The sequence below is a fragment of the Sinocyclocheilus rhinocerous genome, unplaced genomic scaffold (assembly GCF_001515625.1).
Source record: "Sinocyclocheilus rhinocerous isolate Xijiao unplaced genomic scaffold, SAMN03320098_v1.1 scaffold919, whole genome shotgun sequence".
Classification (NCBI taxonomy): Eukaryota; Metazoa; Chordata; class Actinopteri; order Cypriniformes; family Cyprinidae; genus Sinocyclocheilus; species Sinocyclocheilus rhinocerous.
Window position 1 is genome coordinate 643,891 of NW_015637585.1, and position 18,653 is coordinate 662,543.

At 36.6% G+C, this 18,653-nt stretch overlaps 1 protein-coding gene across 4 annotated transcripts in view; it reads right to left on the reverse strand.

Annotated features, from left to right (window-relative positions):
* LOC107749093 (disco-interacting protein 2 homolog C-like) overlaps positions 1 to 16,633 on the reverse strand; it is a 38,073-nt gene extending 21,440 nt beyond the window's left edge. For all 4 annotated transcript variants that reach the window (XM_016564145.1, XM_016564143.1, XM_016564142.1 and 1 more), the window contains exons 1-7: positions 16,219 to 16,633; positions 4,167 to 4,238; positions 3,977 to 4,081; positions 2,230 to 2,355; positions 1,959 to 2,138; positions 1,125 to 1,259; positions 562 to 699 (exon numbers count right to left, since the gene is read on the reverse strand). In XM_016564145.1, coding sequence (XP_016419631.1) covers positions 562 to 699; positions 1,125 to 1,259; positions 1,959 to 2,138; positions 2,230 to 2,355; positions 3,977 to 4,081; positions 4,167 to 4,238; positions 16,219 to 16,297 — 835 coding nt within the window. In that variant the 5' untranslated portion in view covers positions 16,298 to 16,633. The remainder of the gene's footprint in view (positions 1 to 561; positions 700 to 1,124; positions 1,260 to 1,958; positions 2,139 to 2,229; positions 2,356 to 3,976; positions 4,082 to 4,166; positions 4,239 to 16,218) is intronic.
* Between the last annotated feature and the right edge of the window lie 2,020 nt (positions 16,634 to 18,653).

The following is an 18,653-nucleotide window of genomic DNA, read 5'->3' on the forward strand; positions in this document are numbered from 1 at the left end:
GTTTGTCGTTTCTCAGATTACAAATGCAGACATGGTGTTATGTTTACGCATAAAAAGACAGTATAAGTCATTATTATCCGTAATTATGTCCCCACTGGATGCAACAAATGCCTCGTTTGTAATGGGTTTTATTGGTTTTTTGTCTCGTCGCACCGGGACACGGCATCACAGTATGGTAAGGGGCGTAACATTTCCGTCACACCCTTGAGGTATTCGGTCAATCACAACGCACTGGATAGCTGGCCAATCAGAGCACACCGCGGCTTTCAGAACGATGATCTTTGTAAAAATCGACCCGTTTCAGAAAGGCAGGGCATAGAGGAGAAACAATAATGTACAGTATGTGGAAAATAATGTGTTTTTTGAACCTTAAACCACATAAACACATTTCATTACACCAAATACACAAAATAATGTTCTTTTTTAGCAACGTCATATGACCCCTTTAAATTAATCGAATTCCATAGACACTGAATAGCTTCCAAACATAATAGATGGCAAACTTGATCATTTTAGAATAAACACACATTTAAAAACAAAAACCTCTGCACACACACTCACCATCTCCTGTCTCCATCAGCTCAGCATTGCCATATTTGGGCAGGGGCCTGGCTATCATGGCGACCTGTGGGCGTCGAACAGAGATGGGGGCGGGGTCTGGCATGTAGCTGGTGATGTCAGGTGGGGCCGACAGACTGTCTGCAGTACACAAACAAACAGATTAACTCATCAGTATAGTAACATTTACCCCAATAAACGTGACGATTCATTATCAGTTATTAGGAATGAGATGCAAATTTGAGTGCTTTCATCTTAAAGGGACAGTTCAAACAGAAACTAAAATTCTGACATCATTTACTCAAACCTCATGTAATTCCAAACCTGTATATCTTTCTTTCTCCTGTGGAACACAAATGAAGATATTCTGAAGAACGCTGGAAACCAAACAACACTGGAGCCTATTGACTTCTATTGCATGGACAAACCAAAAAAAGTGTTCCACACCAGAAAGAAAGTCAAACAGTTTTGGAACAACTTGAGAGTGAGTAAATGATGATTTTGGGGTGAACTATCCCTTTTAACGTCAGACAAGTCTTTAGCCCAAAAAACCATGAAATACTGACCCTCAGAATCCAGAGACGACCAAGGGCGATCTGACTGGTAGTTACTGGAGTGCCTGCCAACTATTCCATTCTCAGCAGAAACGCCCATTTCTCTTAAGCCCCACCTTTTCAGAGACAGATGAGACATCGGACCAACTGAGGGGAGAAATTGAAAGAGAGAAATCAGAAAGCTAAACTATAGCAGTCATATTAGCAGTAAATTCCTTAGTATATAACTCTTTTTACTTTGCCGATTGGCTGGTTTGAGTTAAGCATGGAATATGGAATATTCCAGTTCATTTGCTGGAATAAGTTGAACATTATAAGCTAATTGGCTGAAATTGGTTGGGCAAAAAATAACTGATTGGCTGAACTGAGTTGAGCACAAAGATCTGATTGGCTAAATTTAGTTGAGCATGAGAAGCCAATTGGCTGAAGCAAAGTTTCATATGAAGCGAGTCAGGCGTGAGAAGCTGACTGGCTGAAATTGGTTGGGAAAATAGAAATGAAAGGCTGAAGTGAGCTGGACACGAGGAGCTGATTGGCTGAAATTGTTTAGGCAAACACAACTGACAAAGTGAGTGCAAGGATTTGATTGCCTGAGGTTGGTTAAGTATGAGAAAGTGATTTGCTAAAATTAGATGATCTTGATAAGGGAGGTTTAAAAAAGGCCCAAAAGACTTATTTCATATGAAGTGAATTAAACGTGAGAGGCTTGTTTATCCTACGCTTACAGTAATATTTAAAGCAAAATCTGAGTTGATTGACTGTGACCTAAAGACTAATTTATAACATGAGTGATTCTCAGTATCTGTGTTTATTCACTGCCTTGTGAATATTTGCACGAGTTCTTACTGCTGTATGAGTGCATGTTAGTCTCTGCGAGTCGGGCTGCATTAGCAGAGCTGTTGCTGTGTGACGATGATGACGATGATGTTGAAGGTGAGCCATGGAGAGCTCTGCTGATCCAGGAGTCCATGCTGACACCTCCCGCCCTCCCCAGAGACCCCTCAGCATCAGAGCCGGAGGACGAGTCTGCAGAGACAGAGAGAACAGTCACACACTCACACACACACTTACTCACTCGCTCTTACACACAAACATATGCACATATACACACACACACCTGGAGGTGTGTACGTGTCCATGGAGGTTTGACCGATGAGCGACTGCCGCTTGGATGGCAACAGCACAGCCATCTTTCTCTCACTGTGTTGCTCCAGTGCAGCCTGAACAGCTTCTGAGTGAACATCTGAAAGAAAGAGACAGAGTTTTTATACATGCATAAAGAGTGCAAAATCTTATGTTTATGCATGTGTGTGTGTAGAATAAAGTTCAGTAGAGTTGCTCTTTTTCTAGCCTGTTCAGAGGTTTATTTAGGAAGAGTGTTTATTCAGTGGTTTGCTACATCTAAGCCCAATCACATGTTCTGAAGATACAGAACAACCTTCTTTAATGTATTTACTACAACAGATGCAAAAAAAATCTTGAAAGACAGTAGCATTTTTAGTAATACATTTTATGTAATAAGTTTATGTAATAAATATACATGTACTTCAGAGACATAACTTAATTTTTCCATCAAGGAGCTATATTTGTTCCCTTAAACTGACTTCTAGGGGAATTTTTACCTTTATAAGGGCATTGTTTCTAACCTTATTAAATGTATGTGTAATCTTTTATGTTGAATTCTTACATTTCATCAGTAAATAAATATTTTCAAAATTAATTAAATTAAATTAATGAATTAAAACTGTATATACAGATGTAAATTACATAAATAGTGTTATGATGTTTTAAATATTACATTTTGAATACAGAAATATGAAATGAGGAAAATAAAAATAAAAACACCAGTATGTGGTGGCAAGTCAGTGGGCCATTCATTCAACCGATTTGTTTAAATTAGGGGTAGGCATTTTTATGGTTATCATATCAGTAATTTTCAAAACCGATTTGCCGATAAAATAATTAAAAAGCCTTTAAAGACAGTTTTTGTCAGAGCTCTTGTTATTCTTAATAATTTTGAAATTAATTTTCATTTTTGCACCAGACATATATATCAGTTATCGGTCCACTTGATCTGTAATAATCGGTATCAGCCCTGAAAAACACATAGGTAGTGAATAGTTCAAATAACTGGTTCATTCAGGAATGAAACAAGTGACTGCATTTATGAATGAGTAATTTGATAATTAATTTCACCATTTCGTTTAAAAATGTTGATTCACTCAATAACGAAACACTCTTGTGTTCTGTTGTGGATTTGTCTGGTGAAACAGAGCAAGAACAGACAATGCTGACATCTTGTTCATTGAACTGTTGCATAAAATCTTTATATTTCAAAATATTGATGATATTCGGAAATAACTACTGTATATCATATGCTATAAACATAAAAAACAAGAACTCGACAACAGCGGTTTCCATAATCAAATTTAGAAATAAACAAAAAGTGAAAACTTCAAAAAATAACATCACTTTCTCAATATGAGCTGGTGCTGCTGATCTGTTTGCTGGAATTATGGCATAAACTACAGAGAGCTTGAATTAGGCTAGGTCTCCTGGATATCAGATTGTGTGTGTACCTGGTATTTATAACGTTATGGGGACTAAATGGATAGTAATACCAGTACATTTTGACCTTGTGGGGACATTTGTAGGTCCCCATGAGGAAACAAGCTTATAAATCATACAAAATTAAGTTTTTTGAAAATAAAAAAAATTCAGAACGTTTCCTGTGAGGGGTAGGTTTAGGGCGATAGAAAATACAGTTTGTACAGTATAAAAAGCATTACGCCTATGGAATGTCCCCATAAAACATGGAAACACAACGTGTGTGTGTGTGAGTAAATCTGTGCCCTTTATCTCACCTGAGCGGTAACGTTCATCCCTTGTGCCAGTGGACCGTCGGCGTTGGTAGCGGGAGGATGAGGAAGACGATGAAGATGGTGTGACAGGGATGCGGCGCTCTACCCCTGTGGCAAATACAGTGGGACAAATGTAATCTTAACACAATAAAAACAGTATGCTGCTTGGTAAAATAGGGTGTGTGTGTGTTACCTGGTGTGTGAGGTAGGTAAGCTTGTAAAAGTTTGGATCTTTTCTTCTCATAGCCCTTCTGGGTGATATCACCTAAAAAAAACAAAAAACAAACTAAACTCCCATTGTCACTTTTCATCAGACACTGCAGTTCTACATGGATCTAGAAGCAGTGGCCAGTAAATGCCCTCCGAGACGCATTCAAGTTGGATAGTCATCCAGTCACTCAAAACACTTCAGTAGATGATTTTTGAACATATAAAAGACAAGACTTTTATGTCATGTATGTAAACTTTACTCCTACCAAACAGAACTATGTCACTGATGCTGTAAAGATGTTTGGAAGCCCCGCAATTGACACATGAGGAGCAATTATGGATGAGACACATGGATAGAGCAACTAACGCATGAGTTAAGAGGGTGTTTAAAAGAAAATTTCACTGCTCTGCACTAATTAGCATCAGAATTCACAGAAGTGAATTAATTCATTTTTGCATCAAAATAAAACTGAAATCACAATATAGCTTAGTGCGATTATAAACCACGGCTTGATGGTTTAGGCTAACATCTGAAAAAATAAAAAAATTAAAACAGCCATAAATATTAATTTAGCAATTTTACAGATGAACTGTAAAATAAAATAATTATTATTGTTATTATTATTAATATTATTATTCTTATATTTTTATTAAATACTTGATTTTCAATTTACGGTGTAATATTACAAGCAATATTATTAGTACTATTAGTAATATTTATTTTTTATACTTTCATCAACAACAACAACAACAACAATTATTAAACAAACAAGGACAACAAACCTGAAGCTTTTTTAAATAATTAAAAATAAACACATTGCAATTACATTTTTCCCCAGATTATGCAACTTTAAGAGACATATTTAGGTGACCAAGTGTACATGAAAAGTCAGAGAGCAATCTGATCAAAATCTTAATAGCACTGCATTATGTAATCTCAGAAAATAACTGTCACAAAAAAAGATTTTTTCAAACACACAGAAACGCATACACACACTCACACAGAATACACAGCGGAAAACAGAATTATTTATAGGATGTTGCTAGATTAATATTTTAAATCATTCCCAAATCTTTTCCTAAATGATTTAGCGTTGAGCTAGTGGGGCTGACGGATTCTAGTAAACAAACAAGTCTAAACAAGCAGCATGCCTGCATCCCAAAATAATATCACTTATAGGATGTTGCTAGATTAATATTTTAAATCATTCCCAAATCTTTTCCTACATGATTTAGCGTTGAGCTAGTGGGGCTGACGGATTCTAGTAAACAAACACAAGTCTAAACAAGCAGCATGCCTGCATCCCAAAATAATATCACAAATGATATCCATGGCAACATAGGTGTGGTGGCCCCCTCAGAGACCCGCAGGAAATGAAGACATGGAGGCCTTTTTCTCATGAGACTCCCTCTCCATTATGAACAACAACAGAGGAAGAAAAAAACTTTAAATACATTTCTGAATTCAACATAAAAAGAAGATTTGATTGTACACACATGCACAGACCTGGAGGGGAAAACCAGAAAACGTCATGCCATAAACTGGATTACTAGGTCAATCTGCACTGAGCTTTACATAACATACGTGAACATTCAAAGACAACATAACATATGCATATCCCGAAACCTGAGCAAACACACACGCACATAATCAAATCAAACCCAAGATAACATATGCATGTCCATGAGAGCTTACGCACACACACACACACACCAAACACAAGCTCAATGGCCACTTTATTAGATATGGCTGCTTGTCAAAATAAACAGCCAAACATGTGGCTGTGAACCCCATTTAGAAAGCAAGCAGATATCATCGCAATGCTTTAGTGGCTTTCGGACTATCGGATCATTAGAATTGGCACGTTATGGCATGTGATCTGAGCAAATGAGCGTGGGAGGATTGTTGATGCAAGGTTTCTCAGAAACCATCGACCCTGTGGGATTTACATGCTTGGGTTCACAGAGAACGCTGTGTGAATTCAGCCAGATCTATGAGAGAAAACACCTTGTTAAATAGAGCTCAAAGAAGCCAGCAGTACAGTTCTCTTTACTGTTGTGGAAAAAGGGGTTTTTGAAATGCACTACAGGTCAAAGCTAGAGCAATAAAGCGGAATGCAAGAAGAGCTTTTAAATGACACTGAATCAATAAAACTGGCCAATAAAGATTTGTCTAAAACTCCTTAAAAGACATAAAGAGAAAATGGCTGACCAAAGTTTGGAGTCATTGATTTTTTAAAGAAATTAACTTACTCGGCAATGATGCATTAAGTTGATCAAAAGTGACAGTAAAGACATTTATAATGTAGGCCTGTCACGATAACTACTTGTTGTGCGATATATTGCCCCATAATGTTTCAAAAGGTAAATAATTGGTGTTTTTTGAACTTTCTAAAAATATATACACTGCCGTTCATAAGTTTGGGCTCAGTAAGATTTTTAATGTTTTTTATGGAATCTCTTATGCTCATCAAGGCTGTATTTATTTGACCAAAACTACAGAAAAAGCAGTAATGCAGTAAAAAAAAAAGCTGTAATTGCAATTTCTAATATTGGTTTCCTATTTTAATATACAGTAAAATATTATTTATTTCTGTGACGCAGTGCTGAATTTTCAGCATCATTACTCCAGTCTTCAGTGTCACATGATCCTTCAGAAATCATTCTAATATGCTGATTTATTATCAGTGTTGAAACTGTTGTGCTGTTTAATATTTGTTTGCAACCTGTGATAATTTTTTCTTTGATTCTTTGATGAATAAAAAGTTAAAAAGAACAGCATTTATTCAAAATTGAAATCTTTTCTAACAATATAAGTATTTACTATCACTTTTTATCATTTAACACATCCTTGCTGAATAAAATTATTAATTTAATAATAAAAAATAAAGAAAAAAAATGTACTGACCCCAAACCTTTGAATAGCAGTGGATATTGTAACAAAAAAAATGCTATTTTGAATAAACACTGTTCTTTTACTTTTTATTTATTAAAGAATCCTGAAAAGTATCACATGACTCAAAAAAATATTAAGCAGCACAACTGTTTCCAACATTGATTATAAATCAGCATATTAGAATTATTTCTGAAGGATCATGTGACACTGAAGACTGGAGTATTGATGCTGAAAATTCAGCTTTGCTTCACAGAAATAAATTATATTTTAAAGTATATTAAAATGGAAAACTGTTATTTTAAATTGCAAGTTTTTTTCTGTATTTTTGAAGATACAGCCTTGATGAGCATAAGAAACTTCTTTTAAAAAAAACATTAAAAATCTTACAGATCCCAAACAGCAGTGTACATCATGGTTTCCACAACTTTTTTCAACATTAATAATAATAATAATAAATATTTCTTGAGCAACAAATTAGCATATTAGAATGATTCCTAAAGGATCATGTGACACTGAAGACTGGAGTAATGATGCTGAAAATTCAGCTTTGCCGACACAGGAAATAAACTACATTTGAAAATATTAAAATGAAAAACAGTTATTTCAAATAAATGTAATATTATTTCACAATCGTTTTGTGGAACTTTTGATTTCAGACTTTGATATTTTGGTAAATCTGAGCTCAATGTGTAACATTTTGACATCTCTTCTTACACTCTAGATTCAAAAAGAACTATTCATTCACAAATCCATATCACTCCTCTCTTGAACTCCCATCAACACCGCTAGGAGAGCCAAAGCACAAACTTCATGCACAAACATCACACTTGACATGAATTTTCATTTTGCCCCAAGGAATGCTCCCAGCATCTTGCTTAATCCAGGTTATATACAACATCTAGGCTGTTTGGGAAGCTAGAGGGGGTTCTACCCAGCAAAAGGACTTCAGACAAGCTTGTAAAATCTGGTATAGACACACAGTCAAACTTGCTGACCTGCTGTTCCATCAGAGAGCTCAGCTTACTGGCCTGCAGCAATGATCATGACAAGAAGGCATGATAACACCAGTATAATAGTTTATGATTTATGATTCTCTGAAACACAGCCTACATTGTTTAGACCTTCACTGAAGGTGTGAGAGTAATCTGACCTGAAACTGAAGCTGATTATTGATGGTTGATTGTGCAGATTACTTCCTTTTGCTGGTTTGTAGTTTAGACTTATATCACTCTAGTAATGATAACAGAACAACGACAGAGAATAAAAGTACACATGTCTGGGTTGTGTAACAAAATGATTAAATTGAGTGTAACTGGAAAAGATGATTTAATCACACAAATTTAATCACAGTAAAGATCAGTAATACAACATGAAATTATGCATGACGACCCGAGTAGATTATCTGCAATCATATCATTGTGATAAAAACATTTATTATTATTTTAATTATTTAAAATCTAAGTGAAGCCCAAATCCATCCCTTTTCGGAATCCTTTAATTCATGTAAAAGCATGATATTTCTGTCAGACAGAATATGACCGCTCTGAACTTCAGTATCTGGCTGATGTTCCGCAGGTTTCCCGTGTAGAGATGTAAGACTAGCAGGTGAGCGCTTAACCAACCAATCTAATACCAACACCATCATAAACAGCATAATAAAATTGTATGTATGTCACGTCATTACACAAACACACACACTCTGCTCTAAGATAGCCTGCAGCTCTAGATGAATGCAAAAGCATGGAAATTAGGAGAGAACAGAATTCTTCAGAGAAAGAGCATAACATTCCCTCTATAAAACAACAATATTTATGATTACATCAACTAAATAAAATGACCATGAATAATTATAATAATAAAAGAGAAATGGCTTATATATTTGAGGCAGTAAGCTGTATATGTGTGTGTGAGTGAGTGTGTGTGTGAGAGGGAGAGAGAGAGAGAGAGAGAGAGAGAGAGAGAATAAAAATAGCATCTTGACAGGCTTTTGGACAGCTGCAGTTGTGGAAAGAGTAACTTCCCATGACAACCCCCCAATAAACATACACATATATTAAGCATTAAAGGTATGCATCTAGCTGTTCACTTAATAAACATTATGAGGTTAAATATTACAAATGCACACCCAGAGAACCCATTTACATATACAACACAAAAAATTTATTGTTGGAAAATTCCCAGTGGTCCATTGGAAAGAACAGTAAAAAAAAATCCCTAGCATTTATAAAAAATGTTCCCACCCTTAAGATGTTTGAATGCAGACTTGAATGTCCGAGAACCTTTAGTCTGAAACAAGGTTACCCAAACTGGGATTTTTACATCGATTTATCAATTATTAAAACATAAAATATTAAATTTAATTAATAATTAATAAAAAGAAAAAAAATCTAAATAAAACTAAAAAAATTAAGTGTTATTTGTTTACCTGTATATTATGTGACCATTAACCAACATCATAGAACCGTGAACAATTTCAATTTCAATTATTGAAATATAAACTTAATCTCAGAGAGTATAAATAATAAATAAAGTAAATATTTTAGGTCAAAGGGGTTCGGTTGACAAAAAAAATATTTGGAAAACCCTGATCTGGACAATATAAAAGAGAATACAAAAAACTGCCAGTGCCTATATAAGAAACATCTCTTCTGAAGATAAATGAAAAGCAGCTTTGCAGCCAAACAGACCTGCTTCACACTGAACAGTCCATCTGCTACACCGGCCATAGAAACTAGAGTACAAACTCTGTTTACTCTGACAGCTTAAAGGAACACTCCACTATTTTTGAAAATAGCCTCATTTTCCAACTCCCCTAGAGTTAAACAGTTGAGTTTTACCGTTTTCGTTTTTTAGCCGATCTCCGGGTCTGGTGGTAGCACTTTTAGCTTAGCTTAGCATAGATCATTGAATCTGATTAGACCGCCTAGAAAATTCTATAAAAATATAGAAACTCTTTGGTCATTTTTGAGCGAGATGCTAACGGTCTAATCAGATTCAATGATCTATGCTAAGCTAAGCTAAAAGTGCTACCACCAGACCCGGAGATCGGCTGAATGGATTCGAAAACGGTAAAACTCAACTGTTTAACTCTAGGGGAGTTGGAAAATGAGCCTATTTTCGAAAATAGTGGAGTGTTCCTTTAACATTCACAGAGTCTCTGCACACTATAACAAACATTCAAGTTCATGGCCAAAGCCTTTCTTACCAAAATGACTTAGAGAGTTGAGAGCGCAATTACTGAATCAGGCAGCGAAAAACATATTCAAAACATAACACTACATCTCAGAAGAATGTTAAATTGCAAACACAAGCATTGCAACAGTGCCAAACAAAGACAAGTCGAGCTAACAAATCTTGTTTTAGGCTTCAAACTGCCTTGGGCTGAACAACACAGAATGACTCTGTTTATAATACATGTAGAGAGTTGGTTATAAAGCAGAAATGAAGGTGAAGGGCTTACTAATAGTTCACTCAAGGTGAATATGACTCCTGGAGATAGTGAACCTTTCCTTAACAGAATAATTTTGCCATTATTTACTCACCATCATGTAGTTCCAAACCTGTATTTCACTTCTGTAGATCAAAAGAGATTCGTTTTTGAAGAATATGCTGATCACTCTATTCAGTATAATGAAAGTGGATGGGACTGGGGCTGCCAAACGTCAAATTTAGAATAAAAGTACTATAATACAGCAGAATATAGCATGATTTATGAGCTATTTTTTTATATAAGTCTTCTAAAGCCATATGGTGATTTTGTGTGATCAACAGATGGAAATCATTATTCATTGTTATTAACGTCAAAATGTAATCATTCATATATCTGAGTATTTCATTTATATGTGAATTATGATGTTAAATAAAGCCCCCAGAATACTGCAAAATGTCAGCAGGAAACTTGCACAGACTTATATACTCCTCTCATGCAGTTATGCGGCATTTTGTCTGCATCACTTCTCCTTTAGCTGCAGGAAGCTTCCCTCTCACATAGTCAGAAATGCGCACTTAAACAAGCTGATAAAACACAAGTTGAGATGTTTACGAGCAGGTGCAATTGGGGTAAATGAGCAAAAATCTGTTAAAGGGGGTCATATGATGCAATTTCAAGCTTTCCCTTTGGAGTGTTACAAAGTTGTTTGTGAATAGATAAGATCCCTAATGTTGCAAAGACTAAAGTTTCAAACCCAAAGAGATATTCTTTATAAAAGTTAAGACTGGTCCACGCCCTCCTAAAACGCCTCGTTCAAACACGCCCCCACATGTCTACGTCACTGTGTGGGAAGATTTGCATAACGCCGCCCAAATGTTTATGCAAAGAATGAAGGTGTAACTTTATTGTTGCTGCCACTGCCGCCGCTATGTCATGGCGACGCTGTGTGTTTCGTTGCGAAAGCGAAAATACTTTGTTTGGCCTTCCAAAAGAGGACAATATCCGCTTCATCATGCCTGGAGCTGATCCCGTTTCTCCGAACACAAATGCAGACGGTTTTATGTTTATGCGGCGCCATGCAATGCAACACGTAAAAAGACAGTATAAGTCATTATAATCCGTAATTATGTCCAATAAATATGAAAAAATATAGGCCTATGTATATTTATAATCTATGACAAAAATGTATCATAAACTAGAGGTATTCGGCCAATCACAACGCACTGGATAGCTGGCCAATCAGAGCACACCTCGCTTTTCAGACCGATGAGCTTTGTAAAAATCGACGCGTTTCAGAAAGGCGGGGCATAGAGGAGAAACAATAATGTACATTATGTGGAAAATAATGTGTTTTTTTTACCTTAAACAGAATAAACACATTTCATTACACCAAATACACAAAATAATGTTCTTTTTAGCAACATCAAGTGACCCCTTTAAAACCTGTTTCAATCAGTTGTAATTAATTTCCTCGATACAACAGTTAACAGCCTCTTGAAGGGTAAGATGTCAATAAACTACTTTAATTTCAGCATTTTCATCACATAGTGTAAAATTAGTATCATACAGCCTCAGAAGACTTGGAATATAGCAAACAAATACTTTTTGATGCTTCTTCGGGGCTTTTGTGTCGTTTTTGAAGCTTGAAAGCTCCAATTGCAGGCACTGTCATTGCAGTCAGAGCAATCCGTGTTCAACAGAAGAATGAAAGTCACACAGGTTTGAAACGACAGGAGGGTGAGTAAATGATGACAGAATGGGGCGGCGAAATATCACTTTAAAGGTGAAGTATGCACTTCACCTTTAAAGTGATATTTCGCCACCCCATTCTGTCTCTCTCTGGGCCACTATAGTGAGTTTATGAAAATCTGACTTACCTGCTCAGGGTGACCTACCAGAAGTTTAAACTGTCATGTTTACTAGTACAACATGGGCAGCACAATTCTGCAGATAGAAAAGTATGGCTGTACTAACCCACAAGCCTCATTCTAAAATGTTAAAAGTTGTCTCAACATATTCATCTGAGAAAGTATTAGCATAAAAAATTTAACCTTTAAAGCAGTGCTTCTCAACCCTGGTCCTGAGCTCCCCCCAACACTGCACATTTTGTATGTCTCCCTTATCTGACACACATTTCAGGTCCTGGAGTTTCTTTTAATGAGCTAATGAGTTGAATCAGGTGTGTTTGATTAGGGAGACACACAAAATGTGCAGTGCTGGGGGGCACCCAGGACCAGGGTTGAGAAACACTGCTTTAAAGGGATAATTTACCCTAAAAAGAAAACCTGTCATCATTTGCTCACCCTCATGTCATTCCAAACCTGTACGACTTTCTTCTGTGGAACACAAAAGAATGATCATTCTGCTCTTTTCCATTCAGTAAGTGACTGGGGAACAGGGGCTGTCAAGCTCCAGAAAGAACAAAAAAAGCACCACAAATGCATCATAAAGGAAGTCTATATGACTTGTGTACTATTTTCCAAGTCTTCTGAAGCCATACGATAGCTTTCTGTGAGAAACAGACCTTCATTGTATGAAAAGACAAGCTTGGAAATTCTGATAATGACATTCCCATTTGTGTTCCATGGAAGAAAAAAGACATTAGGGGGAGTAATGACAGAACTTTCTTTTTCGGTTGAACTATCACTTTAAAAAACAGCCTTTATGTAATTGATGTGTAAGCTGGGTCACAGTGACCAGAAGTTTGTCCCATAACTGAAAGTGGCAGATGGTTTAAAAAAAAAACCCCGCTAAGTTAAACCTAAAAATCTCTATCATTTAACATTAAGCTACAATAACTTATGAAACACAGTATACAATATACACACAATAAACACAAATGATATACAGTACATGGACAAAAAGTCCATAATGTGTTTAGATGCAGTGTCTATGCTTTAAAAAGAAATGCTACAAAAGGGGGGATCACAGCGAAGCCATAAAAGAACCATTTTTGGTTCCCCAAAGAACCTTTCAGTGAACAGTTCTTAAAAGAACAAGGTCTTTTTCCACTATAAAGAACCTTTTTTGAATGGAAAGGATCCATTGATGTTAAAGGCTCTTCACAGAACCATAAGATGCCAACCTTTATTTACCCAAGAACCTTTATTTTTACAAGTATATAACGTATATTTCCTTTTCATTGCCAATACAATGCGTTCTGCTGTAACACCTTAATGCCCTGCAGAATCCCACATGTAAACAGTAAGAATTGTGCCAGTGCTGACACCTGTACACACAGGTAAAAATGTCATTCTAACACACCCATATTTACACACAGTCCTCCTGTTTGCAATCATTCCAACAAAGCTGCTCACCGAGGATATAATAGAATATACAGAATCAGAATTATTTTTTTGGATCCATAATAAACCAGAAACAGCAACATTATTAAAACAGTTTCTTTAAAAAGTAGTCATATCATCGGTTTAATAAAACTATGACAGACACTTGTCAGTTATCAAAATCAGACCACATAAATACACGATTATATTCTGCATGAGCGCATTAGTGTAAGTATATGTAACTCTGATCAGATGAAGACCCTAATCCTCCAGAATGACTCTTCTGCCCCCATAAACCTTTGTTCGCAGAGCCAATCTGAATACAGCATGAGAGACTGTGAACCAATGAAACAATTGCCTGTGGCAAGAAAGCCAATCAAATGACAGCATGCGTGGAAACTAGGCCAGAAGCCAAAGCAACAGAACAGTGACAACAGATGCCCCAATCCATACACACAAATAGGATATTGTAATATACGACAAGCTTATGAATACACATGTCACATATGCTAATTTACTGACGCACATCTGATGTATATGCACAAGGAAATATTGTAGTCTGAAGAACACAATAAAAAGCTCCAAAACGTAAGGTAGGCCCTACTCTGGGAAATATTTCCCCCTTAAGTATCCTACCCCGTTTCACTGGACCGGGTCAGGAGTCAATGGGAACATTCTGAACTCCTGAACTGTTTGTGTTGGAACAAACATCATGATGGATTATTTAATATCTGATTGAAGTACACAAAATAACAGAGCACAGTCTCATGCGCACAGGGACGGCTGCAGATGTGGCCTAATAAGGGGAATCATCCTTCTCTGGGTCTCTCTGTTAGGAGGAATGATGCAATCTACATGAAACATAAACCACAAAACACAGACACCCTTCTGCACTCACTGGCCATGTGGCACCACTGTCTTCATGAATAGGGTCAAGTCTCCACTCATTACAGCAATGGTGTGACATTCATCCGAAACTATTTTAAACTATTTTCCCATTCTTGTATAATTATTATAAAAGCGGGGTTTTCCTTTCTTGTAAGCAGCTTAGAAATGAGAAACTACATGGAATATTTGTACTTGTAAAAACATATTTCTCACATTGCAGGAATAAGAAATACAATTATCTCTCCTTGACGCCGTCCAAAAAGTGGAGCAGACTTCTGACCTCTATGGAAGGGGATTTCAGAATGGGGTCCACAGACCCCCAGGGAGACTTCTAGGGGGTCAGTGAAAAAGAAATAGAGAAAATGATTTTATACTAAATGCATTTTCACATAATTTTGTTATACATCTATTTCTAAATTCTCACCTCTCCTTCTTTGCAATGTACATGTGCCCAAAAATAGTTTCAACACAGTTTTTAGTTTGCTCATAAGCTTTTCTGTAAAGCTGCTATGGAAATATATTTATTATGCAAAGTTTTATACAAATAAATTTGAATTATCATTAAAGATGTTTCTCTTATATACTTAATACAATAAAATATTTTGCAGATAATATTTCAATAATTTTGGCTTTAGTACAATGAAAAATAAAAGGAAATAATTTTGATCTTTTCAATATCACGCTTAAAGTTTTCTCACACAGTATAAACAGGTCTGTTTATACATAAGGATATAAAGCTTCATTAAACATTCTATTTAAAACCTTAATAGTTTAGGAAGAGGGTCCCTCACAGGGAGATCCTTATATTTGGGGGTCCTTGGAATAAAAGTTTGAAAAGCCAGGTCATAAAACATTTTCACTGGCACCCATAAAAATGCTGTTTTTATGACCATCGTGAATTCTGATTATTTGCTTTCTTGTATATTTATTTATTTACTTATTTGCTTGTACATTTATTTATTTACTTATTTGCTTGAGCATTTCATATTCATCCCAATATGTGTGACCAGAAAACTATGACAGGAGTATCTCATATAAAATGTGTTTCTCATGTAATATCACAGAGTGAGAGAAATACACTGGGTGTTTGAAACTTCATGACCAAGCACATTACTTGCAAAATGCACAACAAAGGAAAGCCAGAGGAATGTCCCAATGCTTTACACCTTCTTCACTTATAACTGATTTACGTGCTCTATATATTCACAAAGGCGGTGGCCGTGTTATGAACAGCTCACTGGAATGGAGAACGGAAACGGAATATGAGAGGGAGAGAGAGCGAGAGAGACTTGAAATTCCAAAAGACGCATCTCCCTTTATACATCCCAACAGCAACGTATCAAACGTGTGTTATAATGTCTTAAAATACACATTTCTGTCCACATCCAAGGTCACCGGAACCGCTCTGTCCGGTTCTGCAAACGTAAACACGCGCTCACTTAAATCTGATACATGTATCGAGCGCGCTGACCCGTTCATCTCTCCTTCTGTCGTTCACTTTCTCCCTCTCTGACCGGACAAACGGGCAACTACTCACCCTCCGATAGCTCCAGCTCGAGCTCTGCGAGCCGCGCGCGCACCTCCAACGGCAGCGGTAACGAATCACGGTCTGCCATTGCGACTCCAACACATCCGAGCCTCGGTGCCTCTCTGTGTCTCCCGAGCACACGGTGTCAAACGTGTATTTCACGGCGCAAAAATAGACCGCATGAGTGTGAGCGCGGATGGACAGCGAGCAGACGCGTTACTGGAGACCCGTCATCACCGGTCTTGTTTTTTCGGTTTCGCTCGGCTTCCTTCTGATCCTAGATTGTAGTGGTGCACAGGAGCGAAGCTGCCAGCGTATCCACTGCGGTGCCACCGTGCCCGCCGCTGCCGTCTCGCTCACGTGACCTCGGTCTTCGTTCAAACGCAGTGGAGAGCGACAGTGCGCGCGCGCACCGGCTGTAACGGAAAGCGGCAGCTGTGTGAAGATACAACGACCTACAGTGCCATCAAACACACCCCGGGGGAATGAGGGGGGCACATCGGCTCTTTCTGCGTCACATTTTGAAGGATAATCTAATATAAAGATTCTCACCTATTTTACGAGATAATAGTGTAAGCAAGCCAATAAAATTATAATTCACGATACAGTCACATTTTTCACGCATTACAGTGATTATATATTTTTATTATCAAAAGAGAAAAGTATGCTACTTTATTCATGTTACACGTTTTATTATGTTAATATTTTATATTCATAATTATTAGCTATTTGTTAGCCTATGGCAGGGTTATATATAATAAAATTATATTATTATTATTTGTATATTTGGTATATAATATTTATTTTGTTCGAAATAATTTTACTAAATTCTTTATTAAAATGTTTAGAGTGGTTATGATGCCTCCTGCTGGTGAGCGGTGGTATGAAAGCAAAGCAGTCAAATCCAAGAGCAAATCTTTTATAGCCAAAATGTGCATCTTTAAATCAGCTTGAAAAGATTGTTTAATTTAAGCATGGATGCTGAAATTCATTATCATGTAATCTATAGCCTACATTAACATTTACAGATCTATTCAGATGGCACTGATCTTGTGTCTTTGTCTCTATGTACATGTTGTCACTTAATTTTCCCCCAATTTTTTATTTTATTTTATTTTATTATTCAATTTCTAGCTGTTGTGTCTTCCATTACTGGCCAAACTTCTTGTGTGTGCTAGCATAGTTGTTGAATAAAGCTCATACATTCTGATTCTATTGTTTTTCATTCTGCAAAACACCTCTGCATCTCTCATCTTTCTCATGTCTTGTATTTCCACTTTTCCAGTTGCTTAGATAGCTGTTACATTGTCAAAATCCAAAAACAAAAATGACTTAATGTGTTGCACAGACTATGGAAACATGGTAAACATCTTCTGACATGGGTTCACTAAGGTCACTAAGGTTCTACTAAACAAGTTAACATCCATTTAAACCACAGCAAACCACATTATTTCCTTTCTCACCTATAGACCTTAGTCAGGGTTGACGCCATACTGATTTTACAAAGGATGAAACCAAAGCTGGGAGGGATACACTTACAGTCTTTACAACGACTTGGACTGTATTATAGACTGCCCCCCCCCCAAATATGTCTTATCACATAAACAATTGGCATGTGTTAAACAACTGAAAGCACTGTACTTCTATCCCTCGCAGCCTTATTTTCAGTCAGGTCAAAAAATAAATAAGGCGCTATTACCCTGACTAAGGTCTATAGGGCATGCTTACAGCAAAATCACAAAGTAAAAGAAACAGTGGCTTTAACCTCTAAGTAAAGACAAATCCAACCAGGAGTTGGATCTATACAGTTTTATTACCTGTGGTAAGCAAGTTATGCACATGTTCCAAGGCCTACCTAATACTCTTGAGAGAAACACACAACATAAAGCCAATAGCCAAGAACCAGACAGTAATAACCACCTCAGAGGAACCATAAAACACTGCACACATATGCCTGTGGGACAGAAACACCACATCAATTGATTAACTTTAAATCTGGCAACAGCACTGCATTTGTACCAGTAAATGTGACAAAGGCACCCATGGAGATCTGTGGAAAGCTAAAATTAAACTTTTGAAGGCCTGTTTGATGAAAAGTAAGAGATGACTCTTCACTTATACAGTATCTTGGTACAGATTTAGTAACAGTAACAGGATATTCAAAAATAAAGACAGTAAAATCACAACAAAACATGAGGGTTAAATAAGTAAAATTGTAAATTATGCACAGATTAAATTAAATGCTTAGATCAGAAATGACGCAAACACCTGAACGCAATAGTTTGACCAATCACAGCGACTTCATTTACATATTCCCACCTCGACAGTTTCCCTGGGAACAGTTCAAATTGTTTTAAACAGAATAATGCCATTAAATTGGAAAACATAGAAACAACATAGAAACCTAGAAACGTCTTTTATATAATTAACGTTTTATTCGTTAA